The 27,716-nt window shown below is 47.6% G+C and overlaps 1 protein-coding gene across 2 annotated transcripts in view; it reads left to right on the top strand.

Annotated features, from left to right (window-relative positions):
• ZNF143 (zinc finger protein 143) overlaps window positions 1–22,725 on the top strand; it is a 75,356-nt gene extending 52,631 nt beyond the window's left edge. The window contains exons 11-15 of one of the 2 annotated variants that reach the window (XM_068260077.1): window positions 456–635; window positions 2,904–3,131; window positions 15,115–15,242; window positions 17,480–17,626; window positions 22,225–22,725. In XM_068260077.1, coding sequence (XP_068116178.1) covers window positions 456–635; window positions 2,904–3,131; window positions 15,115–15,242; window positions 17,480–17,626; window positions 22,225–22,308 — 767 coding nt within the window. In that variant the 3' untranslated portion in view covers window positions 22,309–22,725. The remainder of the gene's footprint in view (window positions 1–455; window positions 636–2,903; window positions 3,132–15,114; window positions 15,243–17,479; window positions 17,627–22,224) is intronic. The other variant, XM_068260078.1, reaches the window with a different exon arrangement.
• The last annotated feature ends 4,991 nt before the right edge of the window (window positions 22,726–27,716 follow it).

The raw sequence follows: 27,716 nt of genomic DNA, 5'->3' as shown, positions 1-27,716 counted from the left end.
AAAACCTTTCCTCACCCTGATTTACATCCTAAAATTTATCACAGGTGGCAACATTTTTAGTCCTGTCAGGTGCATCTCTGCGGAATATTTGGTTACTGCGAATTCTGAAGCCAGTGAAAATAATACCTGGTCTCCCAGAATGCTCTGGGAGGATATTTTCTGCAAAGCTAAACAGCCTAGGCGAAGCATCATGGGGGCGGGGCTACAGACCAATATACAGCAATCTATAGATCTAGGAAGTGTTTCTGATGCTGACACCAGTCAAATTACTAGAAAGGTGGGTACCCTGATTGCCTCTTTAATAGCAGCAGCTGCAGATTGAAAAATTATATTTACAACATTCTAATACAATACTTATGATTTGATGATGTATGTTCTATAGATAAAGGTTTTTGCACTGAAGTAAAGCTTCCGTTAGTAATCATGGATTCTGGACTGGCTGTTTTCCCCTGCAGGAGAGCGGCCGTTTAAATGTCCCTTTGAAGGCTGCGGAAGGTCGTTTACCACTTCCAATATCCGGAAAGTTCACATAAGAACGCACACGGGGGAGCGGCCTTACTACTGCTCGGAACCGGGCTGCGGCAGGGCGTTCGCCAGCGCCACCAACTACAAGAACCACGTCCGGATACACACAGGTACCCTACTGGGAAATCTCACCGCACCACAAAGTCTATTTGCAGTTGTTTTGTCACAGATTTTATGATTATTATTATTTATTTATTTTTGCCAACTTGCAATTACTACCTTGTACTAACCTCAATTCAAGAAAAGGACTCTGTTCAATCCAGTTTACAGTCTGTCTTGTACACACGTATGACGGCTGTCGCTGGCAGGGAACGGGACTTGATCCCTGTACAGACACATGTTCATTTGCTATGGAGGGAGGAACAATGGAATGGGAGGTGTAAGGAGGAGGAGGAACAATGGACTGGGAGGAGGAACAATAGAGTGGAGTGGTAAGGAGCAGGAACAATGGAGTAGGAGGGGTAAGGAAGAAGAACAATGGAGTGGGATGGGGTAAAGAGGAGGAACAGTGGAGGGGGAGGAGTAAGGAGGAGGAATAATGAAGTGGGAGGGAAAGGGGAAAACAGAAGCCTCAAAAGAGATGATAGGACAGGACGGTTAGCAATTTGTGCTTTTTAGAAATCCCTGGCGATCCCAAAGGTGCTAGGCTATTGAAAGCCTATGGCAGTGATTCCACACAAGGATGGATTTATAAGTTTTCTGCCCTTCGGTTAAGGTTCTTTTTCACCTCTTAAATGTGCTGTAATGCTTCTCATTCCATGTGAGTGGGGGTTGTCTGTGTGTAACATCCATGTACAGCAGCCCCTCCCTTCCATGTACAGCCCCCTTGAAAAGGATCTGTCCTCTTCCATGTGTTGCTCCCCATTTGCAGCCTTCCTATTCCATCTGTAGCCTCATCTCCCACATGCAGCAGCCTCATTCCATAGTCACCCGCACCTTTTGGATAGCCGCTGCCCAAGGCCCGGGCCTCTGTGACCCTTCTACAAATCTGGCCCTGATTCCACAGGAGTGATTTGCTAAAATTTGAATAGTGGCAACTGCAGCATTTTTTGGAGCAATTTCACTTAATTTAAGCCTGAGATAAAGGAAAAAGAAAAAAATATACATACCTTGGTCTTCCTCCGGCTCTCTTCAGGTTAATCAGTTGCTCGCCGCCCTCCTCTGCTTCTTGGATCATCTGCTATGGGTCACCATACTTTAGGCAGTCAGGGCATAGTGCGCATGCGTGACTGGCCGAAGTACAGGTACCCATGGTGGAAGATCCAGGCGACAGAGGAGGATGGCAAGGGACCAATTAGCATGAAGGGGGCTGGAGGAGGACCTAGGTATGTATATATTTTTTCTTTATCCTTTATCTCAGGTACACTTTAAGAAATGCAGGAGCTAAAATTGCTTTCCCTGAAATCACTTTGGTAGCAAAACTCTAGCATCTTTTAGGGCCCTTTTCCACCAGCGCGTTTGCGCTGGCTGAATCGCAAAAACGCAAACCGCTAGCGATTTTACAATCGCTACGGTTTGCTTTTTAACATAGGAATCGCGGTAGGTCATTTCCACTACCGCGATTCGTTTTTGTCGGGAACGCGAATGCGCGGCGGAGCGATATTTGCCGCGATTTTGCTATGCAGTGCATAGCAAAATCGCGGCCGCGAACGTCGGGGAATCGCCGCTAATTGCGATTCAGCAATCGCTAGCGTTCAGCGTGAACGCTAGCGATTGCTAGTGGAAAAGGGCCCTTACAGTGATTTGTGACCTCTCATGGGCCCCACCCCGTATTACATTGACCCCAATATGTAGGTAAGAGGTGGGGGAATATGGTGTACAAGGACTGTTTTCTCTCCGTAATGAATTGCTATAGCACAGAGAGGAAGATAGGAAAATGATTTTGAACAAGTGGCTTTTGAAAGACCTGTTGGTTGTAGCAAGGTGAGAGTGGGAGGAGTTTTGAACATTTCTAATAAGATGGGATAGAAGGATTCCAGAGAGGGGAGGGGACTTGAGCATTTCTAATAGGATGGGATAGAAGGATTCCAGAGAGGGGAGGGGACTTGAGCATTTCTAATAGGATGGGATAGAAGGATTCCAGAGAGGGGAGGGGACTTGAGCATTTCTAATAGGATGAGGTAGAAGGATTACAGAGAGTGGGAGGAGTCTTGAGCATTTCTAATAGGATGGGGTAGAAGGATTCCAGAGAGGGGGAGGGGTCTTGAGTCATGCATAAGAAGAGGAGGACCTTGTGCATTACTTCGGTCACTGCACACAGCACAGGAAGTGATGAATCTTCGCAACAGGGACACAGAAAGCAATATATACCAGTCATGTGATGTGCTTTCCCTGCTGTATGCTGAATGAAATACCAGATTTTCTTCTCCTCTGAGCAGGAGAGAAGCCTTACGTCTGCACGGTGCCCGGCTGTGACAAGCGCTTCACTGAATATTCCAGTCTATACAAACACCACGTAGTCCACACGCACTCCAAACCATATAACTGCAACCATTGCGGCAAAACCTACAAACAGATCTCCACACTGGCTATGCACAAGAGAACCGCCCACAACGACACCGAGCCCATCGAGGAGGAGGGCGAGAGCTACTTCATACCTCAGCCACGTAAGTGTCCTCCATAACCATCCACTGTAATAGTGGGCTACTTCTGGAAGTTGTACTGTGCACCATTATCTACTTTAGATCACATGACAAACTGTGATCTATGGTTCCTTCGTGTCTAGGGGACATGGCAAGAATTTCATTTGTAGAGAACCCATCCCATTCCCACAACTCCCTGATTTTATCCTTGGCACTGAGGAAACTCGGCAGTGTTGGGTTTACACTGAGAGTTTTTACATTTTCTTGGAGCTTTGGCTTGTGCATTCTCACAGTTCATGAGGAGAAGACAAGGGTGGTGTGTTAAAGTAAAATAAAAAAATACATATATCCAGGCACATGGCCTCTAGTTAGGACATTATATAAGTTATTAAGGAAAGGGAGGTGCTGAAGGGGGTGTGGCTAGAAAACAGCAAAAATCTATTAACCCTTCGCACTCTCACATGCAAATGTTCAAACAAATGCATTCACAGATTCACTCATCCAGGCACAACGGTTATCCCTACAGCTAAGTTAAAAGCCAGGGTTTTAGTTCACAGAAGAATGCATTCTTATGCTTAGTCACCTATACTGCGCAGAAGTACCCAGGTAAACATAGGAGTCCTAACTCTGGCCCTGTAACATGCATAGTGCAGACATGCAAACGCATTCATTGCATCAAACCTATCAATGGATTAGGAGCACACATCCTGACGTCCTCTTCTGGGACAGATAGCGCATCTTACCAATCGCACAAGGGAGCTAACGTTATGTATCCATGTGCACCATGCGCATACACCAGCATAAGCTGTGTGCATGCTGACAAACACATACAGGGGAAGGAGGGAGTGCACTGAATTGGGCCCTAGCCACAGGGGTCAGTAACAAGAAATTTGCATGTGAGAGTGCGAAGGGTTAATAGATTTTTGCTGTTTTCTAGCCACACCCCCTTCAGCACCTCCCTTTCCTTAATAACTTATATAATGTCCTAACTAGAGGCGACGTGCCTGGATATATGTATTTTTTTCTTGTTACTGACCCCTGTGGCTAGGGCCCAATTCAGTGCACTCCCCCCTTCCCCTGTATGTGTTTGTCAGCATGCACACAGCTTATGCTGGTGTATGCGCATGGTGCACATGGACACATAACGTTAGCTCCCTTGTGCGATTGGTAAGATGCGCTATCTGTCCCAGGAGAGGACGTCAGGATGTGTGCTCCTAATCCATTGATAGGTTTGATGCAATGAATGTGTTTGCATGTCTGCACTATGCATGTTACAGGGCCAGAGTTAGGACACCTATGTTTACCTGGGTACTTCTGCGCAGTATAGGTGACTAAGCATAAGAACGCATTCTTCTGTGAACTAAAACCCTGGCTTTTAACTTAGCTGTAGGGATAACAGTTGTGCCTGGATGAGTAAATCTGTGAATGCAATTGTTTGAACATTTGCATGTGAGAGTGCGAAGGGTTAATAGATTTTTAAAGTAAAAGACATCCAGCCCTCAGGACATTGGGAGGGGGGGGGGGGGTGCAATGCTGACTTGATTTCATGGTTGATTGTGTGTGTGTGTGTTGGGGGAAACGCCAAAGAGTTAAGCAACAAGGAGCTGAGCAACTAAAGGAAGGGCAATGGTCATGGTTGTCATAGTCATGATCCCAGACACAGAGAAGCCCTTCCTCCAGCTTAGAGAATCATCACATCCTGTCTGACCGGTAGCTTTTTTGGGTAGACAGGAGATGACATCACTTGTGTTAACAGTTGTGTGAGCAGGTGGAGGGGCACTAGGCTCCAGTGGGCAGATCAGTGAGTCCAGCTTTGTTCTTTGACGCACTTCAAATGAAAGGTCTGAGGTGATTAAAAAACAAAAATCTACTTACCTGGTGCTTCCTCCAGCCCCTGGCAGCCATCCTGTTCCCTCGCCGCAGCCAGGTCAGCATCTACTGCGCTTCAGCGTGCGTCTCACGGAGTCGCACTAACATCATCCGGACTGTACTACGCAGTACAGTTTAGATGACGACAGCGTGACTCAGAGCGCCGCTTGTGCGTTGCAGTAGGCATCATGCACCGGAGGGGACCCCCCAGGCCACCAGTGGGGTAGCAGAGCTGCGGAGAGGGCACAGGATGGCTGCCAGGGGCTGGAGGAAGCTCGAGGTAAGTAGATTTTTGTTTTTTTATGCTGCCCGGATGTGTCCTTTAAGGGGCAAATAGATAATTATATTTAGGTATATATTTACAGTTATCCTTTAAAGTAGTCATGTAGTGGGTGGGGGATGCTGGATAGTCCAGAGGCTTCCTGGATCCTTCTTGAGCCCACCTTTCCAATAGAGTCCTTCTTCATCTTCAGGCCATGCTCCCGGGCATGTACAAGTGCGTGTGTGCTGGGCATGCATGCGTAAGCTCTGCACATGCCCAGTAGAATGAAGCCACTTGTGCATGGCTTTTCTCCTCTGTGCACAAGTACTTCTTTCTTCTGGACATGTGCGTACCTTACTCGTGCATGTCCAATACACATGCACTCGTACATGGCCGGGTAGCATGGCCTGTAGAAATCTATTTGTTGTATAGTCACTTCAGGTTCTCTTTCTTAAAATGGAACTGAAGATAGAGGTATACGGAGGCTGCCATATTTATTTCCTTTTAATCAATACCAGTTGCCTGGCAGCTCTGCTGATCCTCTGCCTCTAATACTATTAGCCATAGCCCCTGAACAAGCATGCAGCAGATCAGATGTTTCAGACTTTAAAGTCAGATCTGACAAGACTAGCTGCATGCTTGTTTCTGGTGTTATTCAGATACTACTGCAGAGAAATAGACCAGCAGGGCTGCCAGGCAACTTGTATTGATTAAAAGGAAATAAATATGGCAACCTCCGTATACCTCTTACTTCAGTTCCCCTTTAACACTTTTATGGTGGTGATGAATTTCAGAGTGACTACTTTTTTCTGTATCTTTTCTTAGTACTTGTTCATGTAGTTTTATTGCTTTTAAGCCTCTCTATACACAGTGTAACTGTAAAACGATGATAAGATCATATCTAGAGGTGAAGGAGAATTCTATTCAGATTTATCTTTGCTATGCAGAATTCAGTAGCTTTGATTGTGAATATCATGAGAATTACCTTTGGCTCTCCACTGGGGGGTGCCAAAGTAATACCTTATTCAAACTACAGTTGTAGCTACAATCCTAGGAAAGGGACAATATGCATATTCAGCAGTGATGCACTGGGGACCTCATATGCTCACTCCAACCTGAATCGCAAATACCTTTTGTTTTAAGAAGGCAAACTTCTATTTTGTATAGCAGAATAGGGCTTACACACTCCTAGGAGTTCTGGTTCACCATGGTCTTGCTGGTTAGTCTGTACCTCTGGGTGTTTCAAGTCCTTCCACATAGAGCCACATTAGTTCATGCCATGCACTGATGAGGACTAACCAATCCGAAACAGTCTGTATGCATGTTGGATTATTGTGGCTCTGTACAATTAATAAGCTGACACATCATTGCATTCCAGCGGATCTGGAGGTGTGTTTAGCTTACAGGGACAACAAAGGATGATTTGCATATATTTGTATGTCTGATAATTTCCATATTTGAATCTGAACTGCACTGAAATCTGCAACCACACGCTTAAAGGGAATGTCCAAGCAAAATAAAAAAATGAGTTTCACTTACCTGGGGCTTCTACCGGCCCCATGCAGCCATCCTGTGCCCTCATAGTCACTCACTGCTTCTCCAGTCCCCCGCTGGCAGCTTGCCGACCTCGGAGGTCGGCGGGACGCATTGCATACATTTTTACGCATTCCCGCTAGTGCAGGAACATTAACAAATACATTTTTACGCATTACTGGTTCAATGGTTAAAAATTACGCATTGAACCAGTAACGCGTAAAAATGTATGCATTAATGTTCCTGCACTAGTGGGAATGCGTAAAAATGTAGGCAATGCGGCCCCCGACCTCCGAGGTCGGCAGGCTGCCAGCAGGGGACTGGAGCAGCAGTGAGTGACTACGAGGGCACAGGATGGCTGCATGGGGCTGGTAGAAGCCCCAGGTAAGTGAAACTCATTTTTTTATTTTGCTTGAACCTTCCCTTTAATCTCATCCTGCATTGCCTGTGTATGTCTGATCATTTCCATCTTTTGTATTTGATCACTTTTGCTTTCTTGATCTTCCTCTGCAATAGTGTTAGCACCTGAGTAACATTACAGACATTATTGTAATTGCTATTGAATTCTGGCATTGTTTGTTCACACTTTACTTCCTGGTGGCTGGCCTGCAATTTCAATCAAAGCCTGTATCACATACAGATCTGTTTGAACTTGCAGGAGACAAGCCCACCTCTATTAATTAGCATATTGTCTGCCAGCTGACCAGGCCTTCCTGATTAGCTCTGTGTATCTACGGAGAGCTCATTCTTTTGTCGGTTTGCCGACAAATAGGTTCGCTTTCTAAGGGCAGCTTTCAAAGGGCGAAAAAAACGAATTTACCAGAATTCACCAGTAATTCAGCAGAAATAAGCACCACATTAAGGTAACATTATCTTTGTTGTGATTTACTTGTATTGCTGACCACTATTGCTGTCTAACTAGATCATCTCTGCCTTTGAATCTGAACTGCACAGCCCACAAGCCACTCCATCAAATAAAAACAAACATGCATGATTGCAGGACCTCACCAGGGCTGCCCCTACTCTCTGGAACTCACTCCCTCCAGCCACCAGACTTGTCCCCACCTTTAATACCTTCACACAAGCTCTCAAGACTCACCCTTTCATGCTCGCATACCCCCCTATACCAGCACCATAATATGTTCTGTTAGACACCCTCTCAACAGATGCACCTATTGTCTCCACCCCCACCCTTTAGATTGTAAGCCTCTGGCAGGGCCCTCTCCCTAAAGGTCCGTACACACGCCGGACTTTAGGCAACGACGGGTCCGTCGTTGCCTCCCGCTGGGTGGGCGTGCCAGCGACAGTCCGGCGTGTGTACGCTCTGTCGTCAGACTGATACGGCTGTTTCTGAGCGATCCGTCCGGCGTCTGTGTGTACGGACCTTTAGTGTTTCCAGCTTGATTATGCAATCTTACTGACAATCACCCCTTTTGTGGACTAGAACAATCTCTATTTTGACCTATGACACTGTATTATCAAATCATTTGCATGATCTTGTTTTGTTGTGAGTTTCCTGTATGTTCTACCTTGTATGTTACCCCTTTTATCTATTGTGCAGCGCTGCGTAATATGTTGGCGCTATATAAATACAATAAATAATAATAATAATATTCTGCAGTGGTGCATTGTGGGAGACATATTCTCACTCCAACTCCAAATTGTTGCAAATATTTTCTGTTTTAAAAAGGTAGACTTCTGTTTTGCATAGCATTTTAAGTAAGAGGGCTTTTTGGTCCTTTGTAGCCCCTTACACACTCCTGGGAGTTCTGCTTCACCATGAGCTTGCTGGGTAATATGAAGCTACTCTCCTGTAACGTTTCATCTATGACAGATTGTGGTGTCACGCCTGGAATCGGGCCCAGCCCTCTCTTATAATCACTCTAACTGAGGATAATCTGACACCCAGATGTTGGGAGATTTGTCATTGATACCAGTATCGTGCTGAAACGTCCGTTTCTTTCAGAACAATATTGTTCTGCTGCCACATACCAGGTTTGTTTGCCTGGACACCTGGCGCACTGGGTTTGATCATGTGCCAGACCAGAGCGGCCAACCTCCAATCCTCCACACACAAAGAAACCGCTAACAGGGCCCAGAAGGCATCCGTTAGCCTGATATGCGAGGCCTTTACCTGGCACAGGGTGAACTCAGACACACCCACCTCTGTGAGGAGAAACGTGTGTTCATTCATATCAATGCTAACCACCGGCCTGGAACAGCTGGCACGCTCACAAACAAATATCCCATCCTGCCGTTGTTGGCCCTGTAGAAACCGAAACCCCATCAGGCTAAACAATCAACATGCCGCGTGCAGAGATATCTTATCCCGCCGTGTGTGATTAGAGGGATATCCTATCACACTACCGGTAAATTGGCCATACAGCTACCAGTTATGTGGCATACTCGACCATCTGATTTAAGAATTGAATTGAATCAGATGAAAATTGGTGCTGCAACATTTCAGGTTGAAATCGATGATCAACATTCTGGAAATGTCGGTCGCATGTGCTTGATTTGGTGTACGGCAGTTACGGCGTGTGATATTGCAACATACCGGGGGACCACGTGTCTACAAGCAACAAGAGAGGGATCCGCAGACTTCAAATGAGTTCATAAAAAGCCGAATAACTTTATTGCAAAAGTCCACAAAAAAACATAGACATCCACAGGATCAAACTGACACGTATCGGGCTCAGTATGTGCCCTTAGTCATAGTTTCTAGCATCTCTTGTTGCTTATGATGGGTTGGCTTATCAAGATCCAGCACCAGTGAGTACACCTGAGGGGGTTACAGAGCATATGGATTTCCTCCACTTGTCTTCATGTCTACAGGGCTGTAGGGTTGGGACGGTGGATGTAGATATGGGAGAATTCCTCAAGCCTTCATGCACATGCCTGACTAAAGTCAGCTGAGGCGTGTATACAGAGGCCCCTGACCAGTGACGGTCGCTCTGCAAGCGATCTGCCCAGAGGATCAACTTGACCGAGCAAGGGCCAACTTCTTTGAAGACGCCACTCTTCTGCCCGCCTGCCACTCCGTTGTCTCCCCGCATACCAACAGAATGCATTGTTGGCTACACAGCTGACACGTGTCTGTACAGGTCACCCAAGGGGATCGGGTTCCGATCGGCGACATCAGTTGTTAGGTGTGTACGCACCTTTAGAGGATCAGGTTAGGTAATGCTCATCTTATGTGTGTAGTAATCCTCAGTATTCCTAAAGCCCCATCTACACGATACTATTCTTTGTGCGATTCGATGACGTTTCTGTTTACGATCCAATTAAATCCGACATGTCCGATTGGGATTCGATTCAATTCGATTTGCCATTGTTTGGCAATGGCAAATCGAGTTGAATCGAATCAAATCTCGATCGGAGATGTCGGATTTAATCGGATCGTAAATAGAACCGTAATCGAATTGCACAAAGAATCGTATGGTGTAGATTGGGCTTATCACTGAGGGTATGTGCAGACCTCTCCTGAAGTCTGTATCCCTCTGATCTCTGTATCTGGGCTCCTTATCACTGTTTGCACACTGTTAATGATTTACTTTGTGTAAGTATTATTTCCATTGTGTCAAGTGTTGAATGAAGAGAGCCCTCAGTGGGTGAATGTCAGCTTCTTGTGACTAAACTATAAGATTTTATTGTCTGTGCTGCTAATGTTTAACCTGTATATGAGTTTGTTGTGTGATTGAGGTGAAGAGGAGACTTGTGACCTGATTGCTCACAGGGCAGACTGTCTGTAATAAGCTATTCCTGAGTTCCAAACCGCCATTAGATTCTGAGTGTGGGAGGGTAGACCCTGTTGTTGTCTAGACATGCTGTGTGTACACCTCTCAGGTCTGTGACTTGGGATAGGTCATGTGACGTCACACCAGATGCAGTCCTCTGTTCTGTTCTCCAGCATGTAATGTGTCAAACCCTACTTTGTGCACACATTTTACAGTCCCGCACAGCTTCCAGCTGGAGTGTTTTATCTGTCCTGAAAATCTTTTATTAGTTAATGTTTAATGTTTTAAAGTTCTTGGTCAGGAGCCCTTTCATCAGCCAATTTTGCAGGCCAGCTTGTCACAGCTGTAGGTTGTGATGTTCTCGGAGTGAGGGAGTGGCAGGGGTGTGTTTAGAGGTGTGGCATGGGTGTGACTGGAGGTGTAATGGAGATGAGGTGTGGCAGGGGTGTGACTAAAGGAGTGGTAAGGGTGTGACTGGAGATGAGGTGTGACTGGAGGTGTGGTGGAGATATGATGTGTAGCAGGGTGTAACTAGAGGTGTGGTAGTGGTGTGACTGGAGGTGAGGTGGAGATCTGAGATGTGGCAGGGGTGTGACTGGAGGTGTGGTGGAGTTATGCGGTGTGACTGGAGGTGAGGTGGAGATCTGAGATGTGGCAGGGGTGTGACTGGAGGTGTGGTGGAGTTATGCGGTGTGACTGGAGGTGTGGTAGAGATATGAGGTGTAGCGGGGATGTGACTGGAGGTGTGGTGGCGGTATTAGGTGTGACTGGAGGTAGGAGGTGTGTCAGGAGTGTGACTGAAGGTGTGGTGGAGATATGAGGTGTAGAAGGAATGCGACTGGAGGTGTGTTGGAGAAATGAGGTGTGAAAGGGATGTGACTGGAGGTTGTGGCAAGGGTTTGACTGGAAGTGTGGTGGAAATATGAGGTGTAGCAGGGGTGTGACTAGAGGTGACAAAGAAGTTTGAGGGTTGTGATAACCTGCAGCAACCCCACCCACAGAACCTGATGTCAACTGTCTCTGATGCTTCGCGTGAGGTCAGGTGATTTGAAGCTGCCTTGCTCACACAAAACAAATTTAACATTTAGATACTTTTCTTACTAAGTCAGAAGATAGTATATTCTCATCCCTGCCTTGCGTTGGGATTTAAAGTGACCATTGGGTAAATCTGAGTAATGTGTACAGATCAGATATTAATAAAGTACATAACTTTTGGTTACTTATAGTTAAAGTGGATCCGAGTTGAACTTTTACACATTGCATAATTGTGTTCCTCTCCTATTGTTTATAGGGCATTCCTCAAGCTAAATACCATACTTTTCGCCGTATAAGACGCACTTTTTCTCCCCAAAAAATGGGGAGAAAAATGTCCCTGCGTCTTATACGGCAAAGGCAGGGAATCCCCGACTTCCGAACGCCCGCCGATATGAACCACGACCCGCCGTCGGGGATTCCCTGCCTGTGGTGCTGCTGTGGCCGTCTCCTTCCTCCCCGCTTCCCTCTACCCGCACCTCGGGTCCCCCCTGCGTGTCCTCGGGTCCCCCCTGGGTGAGAAACAGCAGCGCTTACCTTCTCCATCTTCGATGACGCGTCATTACAAGCCGGCACTGGAGGAAGCCGCCCACTGAAGCCGGATCTCTTCAATCGCCGCGGGCAAGATGGAGAAGGTAAGCGCTGCTATTTCTCACACAGGGAGGCCCGACCCGAGGACACGCAGGGGGGACCGAGGACACCAGACAACCCGGGGGGGGGGGGGGGGCAGAGAGCGGACACATGGGGGGCAGAGAGCGGACACATGGGGGGCAGAGAGCAGGGCCATGGGGGCACACAGCAGGACTATGGGGGCACACAGGAGGACCATGGGGGCACACAGGAGGACCATGGGGGCACACAGGAGGACCATGGGGCACACAGCAGGACCATGGGGGCACACAGCAGGACCATGGGGGCACACAGCAGGACCATGGGGGCACACAGCAGGACCATGGGGGCACACAGGAGGACCATGGGGGCACACAGGAGGACCATGGGGCACACAGCAGGTCACTTGGGGCAAACAGCAGGACCATGGGGGCACACAGGAGGACCATGGGGGCACACAGCAGGACCATGGGGGCACACAGCAGGACCATGGGGGCACACAGCAGGACCATGGGGGCACACAGCAGGACTATGGGGGCACACAGGAGGACCATGGGGGCACACAGGAGGACCATGGGGCACACAGCAAGTCACTGGGGGCACACAGCAGGACCATGGGGGCACACAGGAGGACCATGGGGGCACACAGGAGGACCATGGGGGCACACAGGAGGACCATGGGGGCACATAGGAGGACCATGGGGCACACAGCAGGACCATGGGGGCACACAGCAAGACCATGGGGGCAGACAGCAGACACATGGGGCAGACAGCTGGGGGCAGACAGCAGGACCATGGGGGCAGACAGCTGGGGGCAGACAGCAGCACACTGGGGGCAGACAGCAGGACACATGAGGACACCATTTGGGGGAGGCCAGGAGGTCATGTACAAGGTGCTCCTGAAATATGGATGCACCAGGTTTAGTTTTTTGTTTTTTTTCTTGGTTTTTGGCCTCTAAACCTAGGTGTAACCTAGGTGTAACCTATTCCGGAGCGTCTTATACGGCGCGAAATACGGTACTTTGTAGTTTTTGTTTTAATACTCTAATTCCATATAAACTAAAAAAGCCACGCCCACAGGTTTTCAGAGAGCCTTGGCAGTAGCAAGGGCTCATGGGAGCTCAGTCTGGGCAGGAGGAGGGGGAGGTGTTACTAGCCATTGATTTCAGAGGCGGAGGAGAAGGGGGGATTAGGCTGATGGATCAAGATACAGATAAGCCTGCCTCTGTGTATTGTTTACAAACAACATGGCTGCTGTCATTGTATCACAGGAATAATCAATCATATTCTATTAAAGCTATTTGCAGCTAGATTTGCTGTGTAAACCATCTAAACCAGGGGTCTCAAACTCAATTTACCTGGGGGCCGCAGGAGGCAAAGTCAGGATGAGGCTGGGCCGCATAAGGGATTTCACAATCAGCAGTACCCGCAAGCCCCCCCCCGTCCCCGTCCCCGTCCATTGCATTGATTTTTATTTCAAAATCAAATTCACACTGAAGCGAACTATTTTGCCTATTTTACCTTATAGTTCGCTTCAGTGCTCCCATTACAAGTAATCCGCCGTGTCCCCGCCCCCGCCGCAAAACGAGGGCTGCAAAGCCCCCAAGGGGCAATCAGCCGGCATTTCCTGGAAGGGGCAGAGCTTTCAGCTTCAGAGTCGAGGCGCATCGCCGCCTCTGCCCGCCCCTCTCACTCTTCCTTCACAGAGAGGGGCGGGGAGAGGCGGCGATTGACGTCAGGAGGGGCAGAGCTGAAGATGAAAGCTCTTCCCCCTCCAGGAAATGCCGGCGGATTGCCCCCCGGGTGATTTGGGGGCTCTGCAGCCCTTGTTTAGCGGCGGGGATGCGGCGGATTACTTGGGAGCACTGAAGCGAACTATAAGGAAGCTTTTGCCGGTGCAGGCCACAAAATATTGTATCGAGGGCCGCAAATGGCCCACGGGCCGCCAGTTTGAGACCCCTGATCTAAACTTTAGATAAGATATATAGACAAGTTACTTGTTATAGTTAGTTTTTCATCTCTGATCCGCTTTAAAGCTGCAGATCTTAGTTTTCAGCAGTTTTGGGTCAGGTGTAAGTGGAATTGAGAGTGAAGAGAGCTAACCTCCTCAGCAACCCTATTTATCAATGAAACCTTCCACCTCATTAAAGTACACCTCAAGTGAGAGGGATATAGAGGCTGACATTTATTTCTTTTTAAACAATGCACATTGCCTGGCTGTCGTGCTGATCCTCTGCCTCTAATATTTGTAGCTATAGACCCTGAACACGCAAGAAGGTCAGATGTTCCTGACTAGATTAGCTTGCATGCTTGTTTCAGGTGTCTGATTCAGATACCACTGCAGCCCAAGGGATCAGCAGGACTGCCAGGTAACTTGGATTGGTTAAAAGGAAATACATTTGGCAGCCACCATATCCCTCTCAGTTCAGGTGCCATTTAATTGACCAACTAATATAAAGCTCAAAGTGGAGGGATTTCCTTCTGGCATTCTAGGTAATTTCCATGAAATTCTCAGTACAGTTCTTGAGCAAAAATAGCTTTGTCATGCTGTTTTCTTTGTAGGTTTCCCATGATCAAGTCTCACATCATCATATGTTCCGTTTATATTGCCCAAGTTCATGTCAGGAATACTTCAATGTCAGTGGATGAATAGGAAAGTTAGGTAAAGGGATACCTATGAACATTTATCTGTCTCTGCTTTTTCCAGGATAATAAATTAAGCTTGGGATGTGATATTGTGTATTTTTTCCAGGCATGGCAATTGCTTGGCCTGGAAAGACATGTGTGAAAATAAACGCACAAGAAAAACATCTGTGCCAAACAAATCTGAAACACCAAAGGAAAGAAATGCCTCCATTACTTTTAGCCATGCGTTTCCTTGCGCTGTATAAATGGCTATTGGAAGCTGGTTGGTTGCTGGTTTTCGGCATTGATATGTGGAGCTCTTTGTTCTCTGTCTCCTTAGCAGATGACGTCCTGAAAGGCTCTCAGATCGCGTACGTCACAGGTGTGGATGGAGAGGATGGTATACCGGCAGCGGTGGCACAGTCAGGACAGCAGCTGGCGCTCATATCCCAGGATGGCACACAGCATGTAAGTGTTATTAATCATTAATGGGAAGCCATTATCACTGACATGCGGTGATTTTGGCAACACGGTTTAGTTCTTGACTGTGCAGGTATCAGCGGTGATGATGTTGGGTGAACATTTCTTCTCTTAAGGCTCGTACACATTTTTGACTTAAGTTGGCTGAGGTGGCCGATAACGACCATCTCAGCCAATAATCTAGCGTGTGTAGGGCTCCCCACAACCCATGAGCGTTCTGGCCGGCGGATCAACTCATCCCGACGGACAGGCAACTGCATTGAATTCCGCACTCCATTGCCTGCTGTGTGATGTTGCACAAGCACCGCTCCGTCCCCGCATAGCAATGGTAAACAAAGTCTGGTCCCGACCCCTGACGGGCGACACAAGTCAAGGGTGTGTACGTACCTTCAGGGGTTAGGGAGTTCAGTGGAGACTGGCATTGTGGGAGGTCTTGAGCCTGCTATACATTGGCAGACTTTCTCCTGACTTGCCCAAAAGATAGACCCCTCTCTGGTTGACATCTGAGCAGTGAGAGATCTATTATTGCCGCTGCTACTCTGTGACACCGAAATATAACAGAAGCACTGAGAACGGGCACACTGCCTGGAGAGGTGAGTATGAGAGGGTTTTGCTGTACAAATACTCTGCATTGGGCCCCAGAGAGCAGCATTAGCAGAGGGACACATTGCTGACTGTAGCCCAACCTCCTTCTTTGGCCATGCATTCACCAGCTGATGGCAGCCTAAACCTGAGATGGGGGGGGGATATAAAATAATGCATACATACCTGGGGCTTCCTCCAGCCACCTCTGGCCTGATCGCTCCCGAGCCGCCATACTCCACTGCCTGCAGCCACCGCAAATTGCTCCAGAAAGTCCTCCAGTCTGGGGCATGCTGCGCAGGCGTAGTCAGGATGTGTGCGCTCCCCGTTGCATTCTGCGCCTGCGCAGTGGTACTGCGCAGGCGAGACAAGGGAGCGTGCACAGCCCCAACTGCTCCTGGGACGACTGGACGACTTACTGGGGCCAGTTGCGGAGGCTGCAGGCAGTGGAGTATGGCGGCGTGGGAGCGATAAGGTGGAGGAAACCCCTGGTATGTATACATTTTTTTATATCCCCCCCCCCGTCTCAGGTACACTTGAAGGCCCATACACACGCTCAACTAAACCGCTTTGTCACCTAATTTTGGCCTGTTGGATGACAATCAGGTGTGTGTTCGGGTAGTAAATGACTAGACGAGCAGGCAGTTTGTCCGATCCATTAAGCGGATCACCTCACATTACTTTTGGGCTGATATCGTGTAGCTGGCCACCTGTGTTCAGCATCATTTGAACGACGTACTTGTTCTGAATGCGGTCATGTCGTGCAGTCCGGTGTTTCCCTTGTGCGTGCAGTATGTTAATGAGTTGATCATTCAGTTATTTAGTGCGTGGAAAAAATACAAGTTGTGTAACCGGTTTGTTGTGGGTGTCGGCCATGTCGTGGAGTACCTTAATTCTGCAGCTGATTACTCCTTAAAGGGATACTTAAGGAAAAAAAAATGAGATTTACTCACCCGGGGCATCCCTCAGCCCCCCGAAGCTGGATGGTGCCCTCGCAGCCCCGCTCCGATCGTCCTGTCCCCGCCGGCGGCTACTTCCGGTTCGGCGAGTGCCGCCGACAGGCTGGGAACGCGGCTGATTTTCCGCGTTCCCAGCCGCTGCCATCACCCTCTATGCTGCTATAGCGTATATATATACGCTATAGCAGCATAGAGAGTGATAGCAGCGGCTGGGAACGCGGAAAAACAGCCGCGTTCCCAGCCTGTCGGCGGCTGTCGCCGAACCGGAAGTAGCCGCCGGCGGGGACAGGACGATCGGAGCGGGGCTGCGAGGGCACCATCCAGCTTCGGGGGGCTGAGGGATGCCCCGGGTGAGTAAATCTCATTTTTTTTTTTTTTTTGCCTTAAGTATTCCTTTAAGGTGTGAACACACACACAATTCCTGTCACCCTCAGGGATGGATTTTTGTCCATTAGTGGTCCCAAACATTCATTTCCAATCGTTTGCCAAATATATGTGTGCACCATTATATATATATATATATATATATATATATATATATATATATATATATATATATATATATATATATATATATATATATATATATATATATACATAATCGATTGCTATCAGTCAGATCACACATCTAATAATCTTTGCTGGTCTAAATAGTCCTGTATTTGTATATTTCTCCCTCTCCAGGTGGCCATTGTAGCTCAGGACCTCTCGGCATTCCATGCGGCCTCCTCAGAACTGGGCCAGCAGCAGCACAGCCACCATCTTGTCGCCACAGAGAGTAGACCAGTCACCCTGCTGGCCACATCCAACGGCACACAGATAGCGGTGCAGGTGAGTGCCGGGGAAGGTACATACTGCCGCTGGGGTGGTATTTCCAGTTTCAGTGACTCCAGAAGGGAATATGAAGGCTGTAGTGACTGTGTGATCAGGGATTACCTCATCCTTCACTGTAATTGCTCTTATCTGCCTAATGATTCTAGCCTGAGCAAGTTGACTCCCTGTCCTAACAGCTGAGGTGTCTCTTCATTTTCCGAGGTCCTGCTCCTAGCACTGCTTTCTTAACCCCCCTGGCGTTCCCAAAAAATCGCCAGGGGGGGGGGGGGGGGGGGGGGACGGGGCGGCGCAGCACTTTTATTTATTTATTTTTTTAAATCGTAGCTAGCCTATCGCTAGCTACATCCCCCCCACTCCCTCCGATCGCCTCTGGCGATCAGCGCAAACGGGAAATCCCGTTCAGAACGGGATTTCCTGTTTGGCTTCCCCCGTCGCTATGGCGACGATCAGGATGACGTCATCCACATCATGGCACACAGGGGAGTCCCGATCTACCCCTTAGCGCTGCCTGGCACTAATTGGCCAGGCTGTGCGAAGGGTCTGGGGGGGGGGGGGGGTGGCGGATTGGCGGCGAGCAGCGGCGATCGGATGTTACATGCAGCTAGCAAAGTGCTAGCTGCGTGTAACTAAAGAAAAAATATGCAAATCGGCCCACCAGGGCCAGAGAAATCCTCCGCGGCGGCTTACCCCGAACTGAGTTCGGGATAACTGCCAAGGAGGTTAAAGGGGAGATCCGAGGTAAAAAAAAATTAAATATCTACTTACCCGGGGCTTCCTCCTGCCCCTGGCAGCCGATATGTCCCTTTCCGCAGCTTCGCTCCCAGCTGCTGGGCCCAGGGGGCCCCGTCCAATGGAGATGCCAAGTTGGCATCCTCTGCGCCTGCACGAGCATGCAGCCGTGCTGCTCATGATCGTGCTCACATGGCTTGGAGAATTCTGCACCTGCCTTTTCTTTACCATGGATCTTCCCTTTAAGGTGGTCATACACTGACCAATTTTTTTTCAGCAGTATCCGTCCAGTTTAATAATTTTATCAAATCTGCTAGAAATCAATGCCGCAAACAAGACCTGATCTACCGATTTTCATCCTAAATCGATTGGTCAATGGAAGAATTTGCTGGATTTGAGGCATGTGGGGGGGGGGGGGTGTGTTCGGTTTTGCGGTGTACACAGCAAAGCTTGCACTCACCCGTCTCCCGGCAGGCGTCTTTCCACTGCCAGGCTCTCCTTCCTGTGTCTTCTTTCCCAGAACGCCTGTGTCAAGTCACAGATGCTAGAGGCCAAACACCAGAGGCCTCTAGTGGTCACGTAAGGTACATGCCCCAGTTCCTCTAGTCTAGTCAGTCTAGTGATTACACAGGCACCCCGGGAAAGAACAGACAGGAAGCAGTGCTAGACGGCGGAGAGAAGACACTGGCCGGCGAATGAGTGTAAGCTCCCTGCATGGCCCGGGATGGGGGGTTAGAGACCTAGATGGGGGTGACCTGGGGGGACTAGAAGGCAGTGCGCACACATTTTCAATAGATTTCATACTGAAAATCTGTGCTTGGATTGGATGAGATATAGATCCCTCTCTGATCAGATAATGATGGAAGAGGGATCTTTCTGATGGCCTCATGGGCCAGTTTATGGCCAGAAACCCACTAGGAGCGATTTCTAATCGGTAGTGAAAAAGCTCTTGCTAATGCAATGCTATTGGGGATTTTTATAAAATCACTTAGCTTAAAGAGACTCTGTAACATTAAAAAGATCCCCTGGGGGGTACTCACCTCGGGTGGGGGAAGCCTCCGGATCCTAATGAGGCTTCCCACGCCGTCCTCTGTCCCACGGGGGTCTCACCGCAGCCCTCCGAACAGCCGGCGACTGTGCCGACTGTCAGTTAAATATTTACCTTTGCTGGCTCCAGCGGGGGCGCTGTGGCAGCTTTCCGTTCCGAACTACACGGAAATACCCGATCTCATTCGGGTCCGCTCTACTGCGCAGGCGCAGGAAACTTGCGCCTGCGCAGTAGAGCAGATCCGACGGCGATCGGGTATTTCCGTGTACTTCGGAGCCGACAGCCGTCAGTGCGCCTGCGCAGGAGCCAGGAAGGTAAATATTGACGTCACCGCTGCACGGACTCCACGGAGGGCTGCAGCGAGACCCCTGACGGATGGAGGACGGCGTGGGAAGCCTCATTAGGATCCGGAGGCTTCCCCCACCCGAGGTGAGTACCCCCCAGGGGATCTTTTCATGTTACAGATCCTCTTTAAAGAGAATCTGTATTCACAAAATGAAGTATAAACAAACATCCCTGCCTGTTTGGGGTCATCTCCTAGCCACCTCTGTAATATTTTTGCTGCTCTTCGCTGCAATAAAGGGTAAAAAAACAGTTTTATAAACTGTTTTGTAAACAGAAAAGATGGCCACCAAAACAGGAAGTACATCAGCAGAGTAGTGAACTCAGTTAATACACAGTAAGTACACAGAGAATTCAGTGAGTTACACAGTGAATTCAGTCTCCAGAGGTTATGTGCAAGTTTTGAAAGAGCTCTGTGTCAATGAAGCATGACAAGCTGTGTCTGCTCTGCACTCTTGTCAGCCTGACAGGCAGCTTCCTCCTCAGCCAGCTATTCTTTGTTCAGTTTATCAGTCTGTGTTTATCAGCCTCACAGATAGCAGACAAGCTGACAGCCAGAGCAGGGACATTGTCTGTGAGGAATAATCATCACAGGAGCACTGGAGGGGCTTGGAAGGAGTTAACTTGTTCACATTACTGAAGAGTTGGCAGCCTTCCAGACACAGCCGACAAATCCGACAGGGGAAAGATACATTGGTTTATTACAGAGATGGTGCAAGTAGAAAGTGCTGCAGTAAGCCAGAGCACAATGGAACAGCCTTAGGAACTTGTAGGATAGGAGAAATGCTGCTAACATTTTTGTTACAGAGTCTCTTTAAGTGGGATCATACCCATAACATTACATTAGCAAGAGTTTTCAAATACCAAAGCGCTCACAAAAACGCTCCTAGCGGGTTTCTGGCCTTAGGGACCTTTCACACTGCAGAATACAGCTCTGATTTTGAGTTGATGCGTGATTATGCAAATTTTTGCAGCTTGAAAATGGACCAATCAAATTTTACCTCAAGAGGTTTTGATTTGTTCATTATCAGGCTGCATACATTTTCATGTAAAATGTTTATAATGCTGCATCAACTCGAAATTATTTGCATCTCATTGACCATCCATAATGAAGGGACCTCCAGCACTTTGCAGAACTCAGCAGCGTCATCTAGAGCCCAATGTTGTGGCTGAGGGATTGCAACAGTCTGAAAACCGCGCCTTGTTCCCGGCCTATAAGAGATGCAGGGGTTGTCAGCTACGCACAGCTTGTCTCAGAAATATGAATGAACAGACTTGTAATCATGTGACAAATTATATACTAGATCAGAACAAGATCAATACAAGCATGTGCCAATTTTTATTCAAGTGAAATGTGTTGCAGCACATATGGGCCCTGTCAAGATACAATGAGGCTGAGAGCACACTTGTCTGTCAGTTTTCTGTGTGTGTTTTCTGCACACCATGTATGTCTGGTGAAAACACAAGCGGATTTTCACAGAAGTGAATGTAATTGATAGAGAAAATGCACGCATTGTTTTACTGTTGTTTTTTTTACACGGGAAATATGCATTCACGTGTGCACCAGCCCATTGATTACCATTCATTCTCAGTTTTCCTGTGCAGGAAACACACACAAAAACAGACAAGTGTGCTCCCAGCCAAAGACTTACATGTCTGGAACAGGGCTTTCATACAGTATTGGTGAATTTTAAAGCACACCTGAAGTGAGAGGGATATGGAGGGTGCCATATAGATTTCCTTTGAAACAATGCAAATTGCCTGGCTGTCCTTCTGATCCTCTGCCTCTAATAATTTTAGCCATGGCCTCTGATAGGTAAAAGTATTAGAGGGGGAGGATCACCAGGACTGCCAGGCAACTGGTATTGCGTAAAAGGAAATATGGCGGCCTCCATATCCCTCTCACTTGAGTTATCCTTTAAAGTGGACCTGTCAAATTTGAAAGAAAAGGATTTATGCTTACACGGGGCTTCTTCCAGCCCCTGTAGTCTGGCTGCTCCTCCCGATCCTCTCCGTTGCGCTGCTTCCAGCCCCCTGCAGTCTGGCTGCTCCTCCCGATCCTCTCTGTTGCGCTGCTTCCAGCCCCGGTAAAGTCCCTGACTGAGGCAGTCGGATGCTACTGCTTATGCGCTGTTCAGGCCATGTGCAACCCCCATCGCACCTCCATTACTGGGAGCATTTTGTGCAAGCTCAGTTAGTCTGAAACTGTGCTTGCACAGGAACGCTCCCTGCCAGAGGAGTGAGTGCGATAGGGAGGGAAGGCGCAGCCGAGACCACGCATACTGTGGATTAACAGTGGGGGCTGGACTGACACGGAGGGAGGCAACTGACTACAGGGAGACTGGATCAAGCCCCAGCTAAGTATAAATCCTTTTGGTTTAAATGTCTCAGGTTTACTTTAGCATGTCCTTTGACAAGTTGGTTGGTTTAGCATCCTGTCACTGAGCTGAATATCTGTACCTCTTTCTCTGCACAGCTGGGTGAGCAGCAGTCCCTGGAAGAAGCCATTCGAATAGCCTCGCGGATACAGCAGGGAGAATCCCCGGGGATGGACGAATAACCCGCACACGCCCTCCGCCTTCCTGCGCATAAATTGGACAGCAGCCGCATATTACCCTGCGGACAACGCTCCCTTTTATAAACAGAACCCGTAGACTTTGAGATGAGCTTCTTTGCTCTGAACATTTTCCCTCTAAGTAAAGGGAGAGGAGGCTGGGATCTTGTACGGGAATCATCCTATAAAGCTCTCTCTCCAGGATCCGCGGGGGAGGGTCTACCAGTAACATTTCAGCACATTGACTGCCGTTCTCTGCCCCGCCCTCTGCATCACGAGAAGTATTCGCCTCTTCGGACACCGCCGACTTGTACTTACTGTAAATAGAGATTGTTAATGCTGATAAAGTGTTAATAGTATTTTATCTTCAAAGAGAATTATGTACAGAGGCTTCGGTTGTTGAATATTAAAGTATTGAATACACTTCCTGTTCCCAGATGTAATTTCTGTAGATAAGGCCTGCCTACGCCCCCTGCTGGAGGACCTACAGACTTCCCTCTCTTTATAGAATGACTAGGCTCCTCTGACATTGCCCCGTCTGCAGTACCCAATCATGTTTTCCAATGTGCAGCCGGTTTACACTATCATGTGTTTATTATTACTACTACTTATAGTAAGAGGCATATAGAGGCCACCATCTTTGTTTTTCCCCCTTTTTAAAGTGTACCTGAGGCAAACCTTGGGTCAAAAGTCAAATACTTACCTAAGCCTCTGGATCCTGTAGAGGCTTCTCACGCCATTCTCCGGTCCACTCTTGCCAGATTCACAAAGTGCAGGATAGGGATATTCAATGAGATGCAAATAATTTTGAGTTAATGCAGGATTATGCAAATTTATGCTGCGTGAAATTGGACCAATCAAATTTTACCTCAGCAGGATTTGATTGGTGCATTTTCAAGCTGCACAAATTTGCATGCATAATTCTGCATCAACTTGCAATGATTTGCATCTCATAGACCATCCCTAGCGCAGGAGGGTCCTGGGCAGCGGTGGACGACGGCGGGAGAAGCCTCTGGAGGATCTGCAGGCTTCCCTCTCCTTAGGTATTTGATTTTTGATCCGCGTTTCACCTTGGCTTCTCTTTAAAATGCACATTCTCCAGCTGTCATGCTGATCTATTGGCGTTAGTAGTGTGATCAAACATGCAGCCTGTGGAAAAGGACCTCCTCATCTGCATATACTGGTTTTCAGTAATGCAGGAGGTATAAAGGGGACTTACAGTCACCTCACCACATTTACTTGTGTAGAATAAATACCTTCCACTCCCTGTAGCAAGCAATCTAGAGTGTTGCAAAAGCTATGCTTGTTTTGGAGCTATAAAGCCTGCCTTTCATTCATTTTTGCTCAAACTGTGGTCACATGATTATGCCTACAAGAAGCTATTGCCTCGGATGCAGAGTGGCATAAAACTGGATTTCTCTGTTTCCACTCTAAAAAGGAACTCCAGTGAAAATAATGTAATAAAAAAAGTGCTTCGTTTTTACAATAATTATGTATAAATGATTTAGTCACTGTTTGCTCATTGTAAAATCTTTCCTCTCCCTGATTTACATTCTGACATTTACCACAAGGTGACATTTTTACTGCTGGCAGGTGATGTCACTGGAAGGAGATGCTGCTTGCTTTTATGGCAGTTGGAAACAGCTGTTATTTCCCACAATGCAACAAGGCTCCCACAGTGTGATGTGAGGACCTCAGTGCTGTGAGGCGCTGACATCACACTGTGGGAGGGGTTTCACCACAATATCAGCCATACAGAGACCCCTGATGATCCGTTTGTGAAAAGGTAGAGATTTCTCATGGCGAAGGGGGTATCAGCTACTGACTGGGATGAAGTCCAATTCTTGGTTATGGTTTCTCTTTCCGTAACGGACCAGCACAACGGCCAATCAAGGAGCTTGATGTAGGTTTGGATGATAAAACTGTTATTGAGGATCACGTACTAAAAGCTGCTGGACGTCTGGTCTGTCATGCTAATCCTATTTTGATTTTTTTGATCTACAGTATTCCAGATGAGTATGTCAAGATTTATAGCTAGAGGATCAGGAAGCAGAACTTTAAAGATAACTTCAACTATAGGCAGCTTTCATGTTTTTCTCATGGCAGGTGTATTATTAACTCCTGCTAATGTGCAATTTCATACCTTTCCTTCATACTCATCTGCCTAGGTAAGCACCTACTGATCCTTATTCCTACCAATATACTCTTCTCCCCAGGAAAGCTCCTGCTGGTCCTAAGACAATAACATTTATATTGCACTTTTCTCCTGGCGAACTCAAAGCGCGAGAGCTGCAGCCAATAGGGAGCTCTCATTAGGCAGTATCAGTGTTAGGGAGTCTTGCCCAACCCAAGGTCTCCTACTGACTAGGTGCTGGCTTACTGCAGATTTAAACCCAGGTCGCCTGTGTCAGAGGCAGAGCCCTTATGCATCACACTATCCAGCCACTAATTCCTACTGAAATAATTCTCCTCCTAGGACAGCACCTGCTGGTCCTAATTCCAACTGTCACACTCCTCCCTCTAGGAAGGCACCTGCTGGTCCTAATTCCTACTGTCATACTACTCCCTCTAGGAAAGCTCCTGCTGGTCCTGATTCCTGCTGTCACACTCCTCCCTCTAGGAAAGCTCCTGCTGGTCCTAATTCCTACTGTCACACTCCTCCCTCTAGGAAGGCACCTGCTGGTCCTAATTCCTACTGTCACACTCCTCCCTCTAGGAAAGCTCCAGCTGGTCCTAATTCCTGCTGTCACACTCCTCCCTCTAGGAAAGCTCCTACTGGTCCTAATTCCTACTGTCATACTCCTTTTAGGAAAGCTCCTGCTGATCCTAATTCCTACTGTCACACTCCTCCCTCTAGGAAAGCTCCTGCTGGTCCTAATTCCTACTGTCATACTCCTCCCTCTAGGAAAGCTACTGCTGGTCCTAATTCCTACTGTCACACTCCTCCCTCTAGGAAAGCTCCTGCTGGTCCTAATTCCTACTGTCACACTCCTCCCTCTAGGAAAGCTCCTGCTGGTCCTAATTCCTACTGTCACACTCCTCCCTCTAGGAAAGCTCCTGCTGGTCCTAATTCCTACTGTCATACTCCTCCCTCTAGGAAAGCTCCTGCTGGTCCTAATTCCTACTGTCATACTCCTCCCTCTAGGAAAGCTCCTGCTGGTCCTAATTCCTACTGTCATACTCCTCCCTCTAGGAAAGCTCCTGCTGGTCCTAATTCCTACTGTCACACTCCTCCCTCTAGGAAAGCTCCTGCTGGTCCTAATTCCTACTGTCATACTCCTCCCTCTAGGAAAGCTACTGCTGTTCCTAATTCCTACTGTCATACTCCTCCCTCTAGGAAAGCTCCTGCTGGTCCTAATTCCTACTGTCACACTCCTCCCTCTAGGAAAGCTCCTGCTGGTCCTAATTCCTACTGTCATACTCTTCCCTCTAGGAAAGCTCCTGCTGGTCCTAATTCCTACTGTCATACTCCTCCCTCTAGGAAAGCTCCTGCTGATCCTAATTCCTACTGTCACACTCCTCCCTCTAGGAAAGCTCCTGCTGGTCCTAATTCCTACTGTCATACTCCTCCCTCTAGGAAAGCTACTGCTGGTCCTAATTCCTACTGTCACACTCCTCCCTCTAGGAAAGCTCCTGCTGGTCCTAATTCCTACTGTCACACTTCTGGTATCTATAAAAGCGGTGTGTGGCCTCCATTTAGGAAGAGGTGGAGGATCTTAACTGCTGTCACCAGAAGAGCCTTGTAAAGAGGAGAAGGACTGGGTCCCAGCAGGATCCTACCTGGGGCCATGCCTGTTATTTATTTATTTTTTTCTTTTTCAGATGAAATTTAGTTTCAAGCTTGTGTTTTAAAGTCATAGAGCTCCTGAGACTAGAGGATAGTCTCATTTTTGGGGACACAGCAGTAAAAAAAACATTTTAACACTCTTGAAATTTGTTTTTATGCTTCAGGTTGCTTTTAAACATGTAAAGTGTTAAGAAAAGTTGAATACTTCCCTAATAGTTGTCTCTTCAGATCCACTTTCATCAGCTGAGTCTCCACCCACTCGGAGGCGATTATCGCTGTAGAAATGAGACTTCTTAGATTTCTTCTTAAGTATATTATTTTTCTTCTTAGACTTTCGGTCGAGGCCTTTCAGATTATTTATAAGTATGTTTTTTACCTGTACAGAGCTGCAATAAACAGTTGCTTTTTCCAGATTTTGTTGTGTTTATGAATTTGCCAGGTCTCTGCAATGATAGCTGTAACACTGATGGGATAAACTGACTCAACGCTCAGATGATGTAATTGTAATGCATTGAGTGTAATTGTGGCTGCATAGCTTTGTACTTTGTACAGCATCGGGCAATAGTGAGCTAGCAGCTGCAGCACTGAGATGGATATTGGACAATATTTCTGCTGCTGAGTAGTGCATATAAAACTCAGGTATACCACATTGTCTCTGACAGGTAAGAGTGCCAGAGTGTTTCTGCCAATCACTGGATTAGTGCAGATGTTGGAAGTAGTAATAGTTGTTCCTGCTCTATGCAGGTAATGCTCCTGCAGCCAAGTGGGAGTTATTGGGCTAGTAAAGTACCGCTGCCATAGTTGCAAAAAAAAGGAAAAAATTATAATAATAACAAGTAAAATTTAATCTTGCTTCAGTTTTGCAAGTACAAGTTGAAATAGAAAGATATGGTACTTTTTCTAATAACATTACATTATTTATTAACATTACATTATTTGTGACAAAGTGTAAGCTCCTGTGGTGCAGAGACTGATGGGAATGGATCAGTGACCAGCGGTGGCTGGATGGTGTAATGGTTAAGGGCTCTGCCTCTGACACAGGAGACCTGGGTTCGAATCTCGGCTCTGGCTGTTCAGTAAGCCAGCACCTATTCAGTAGGAGACCTTAGGCAAGTCTTTCTAACACTGCTACTGCCTATAGAGCGCGTCCTAGTGGCTGCAGCTCTGGCGCTTTGAGTCCGCCAGGAGAAAAGCGCGATATAAATGTTCTGTGTTTGTTTGTTGTTGTTTGTGCAGCGCTGTGGAATATGTCAGATATATACAGTGTAAATGTATAATAATAATAGTGTGCGACCGTGGTAAGGACATTAGAGTGTAAGCTCTTTTGGTGCAGAGACTTATGTGAATGGATCAGTGATCTCTGTACAGCGCTTTGGAATATGTCAGAGCTATAAATGTATAATAATAATACCAGTGTGTGACTGTGGTGAGGGCATTAGAGTGTGAGCTCCTCTGGTGCAGAGACTGATGGGAAGGTATCGGTGATGGAATAGGTCAGAGCTATATCCTATATAATAATAACCCTGTGTCTCTCTGCATCCCTTGTGCCTGTGTCAGTGCTGAAAACCATCTGCGCATGCGCGCTCGGTTCAGCCAGCTTTAACAGCTCTGCGCGTGTCCCTGTGGT

The sequence above is a fragment of the Hyperolius riggenbachi genome, chromosome 11, assembly GCF_040937935.1.
Source record: "Hyperolius riggenbachi isolate aHypRig1 chromosome 11, aHypRig1.pri, whole genome shotgun sequence".
Lineage (NCBI taxonomy): Eukaryota > Metazoa > Chordata > Amphibia > Anura > Hyperoliidae > Hyperolius > Hyperolius riggenbachi.
This window is presented reverse-complemented; position numbering and strand designations above follow the sequence as displayed.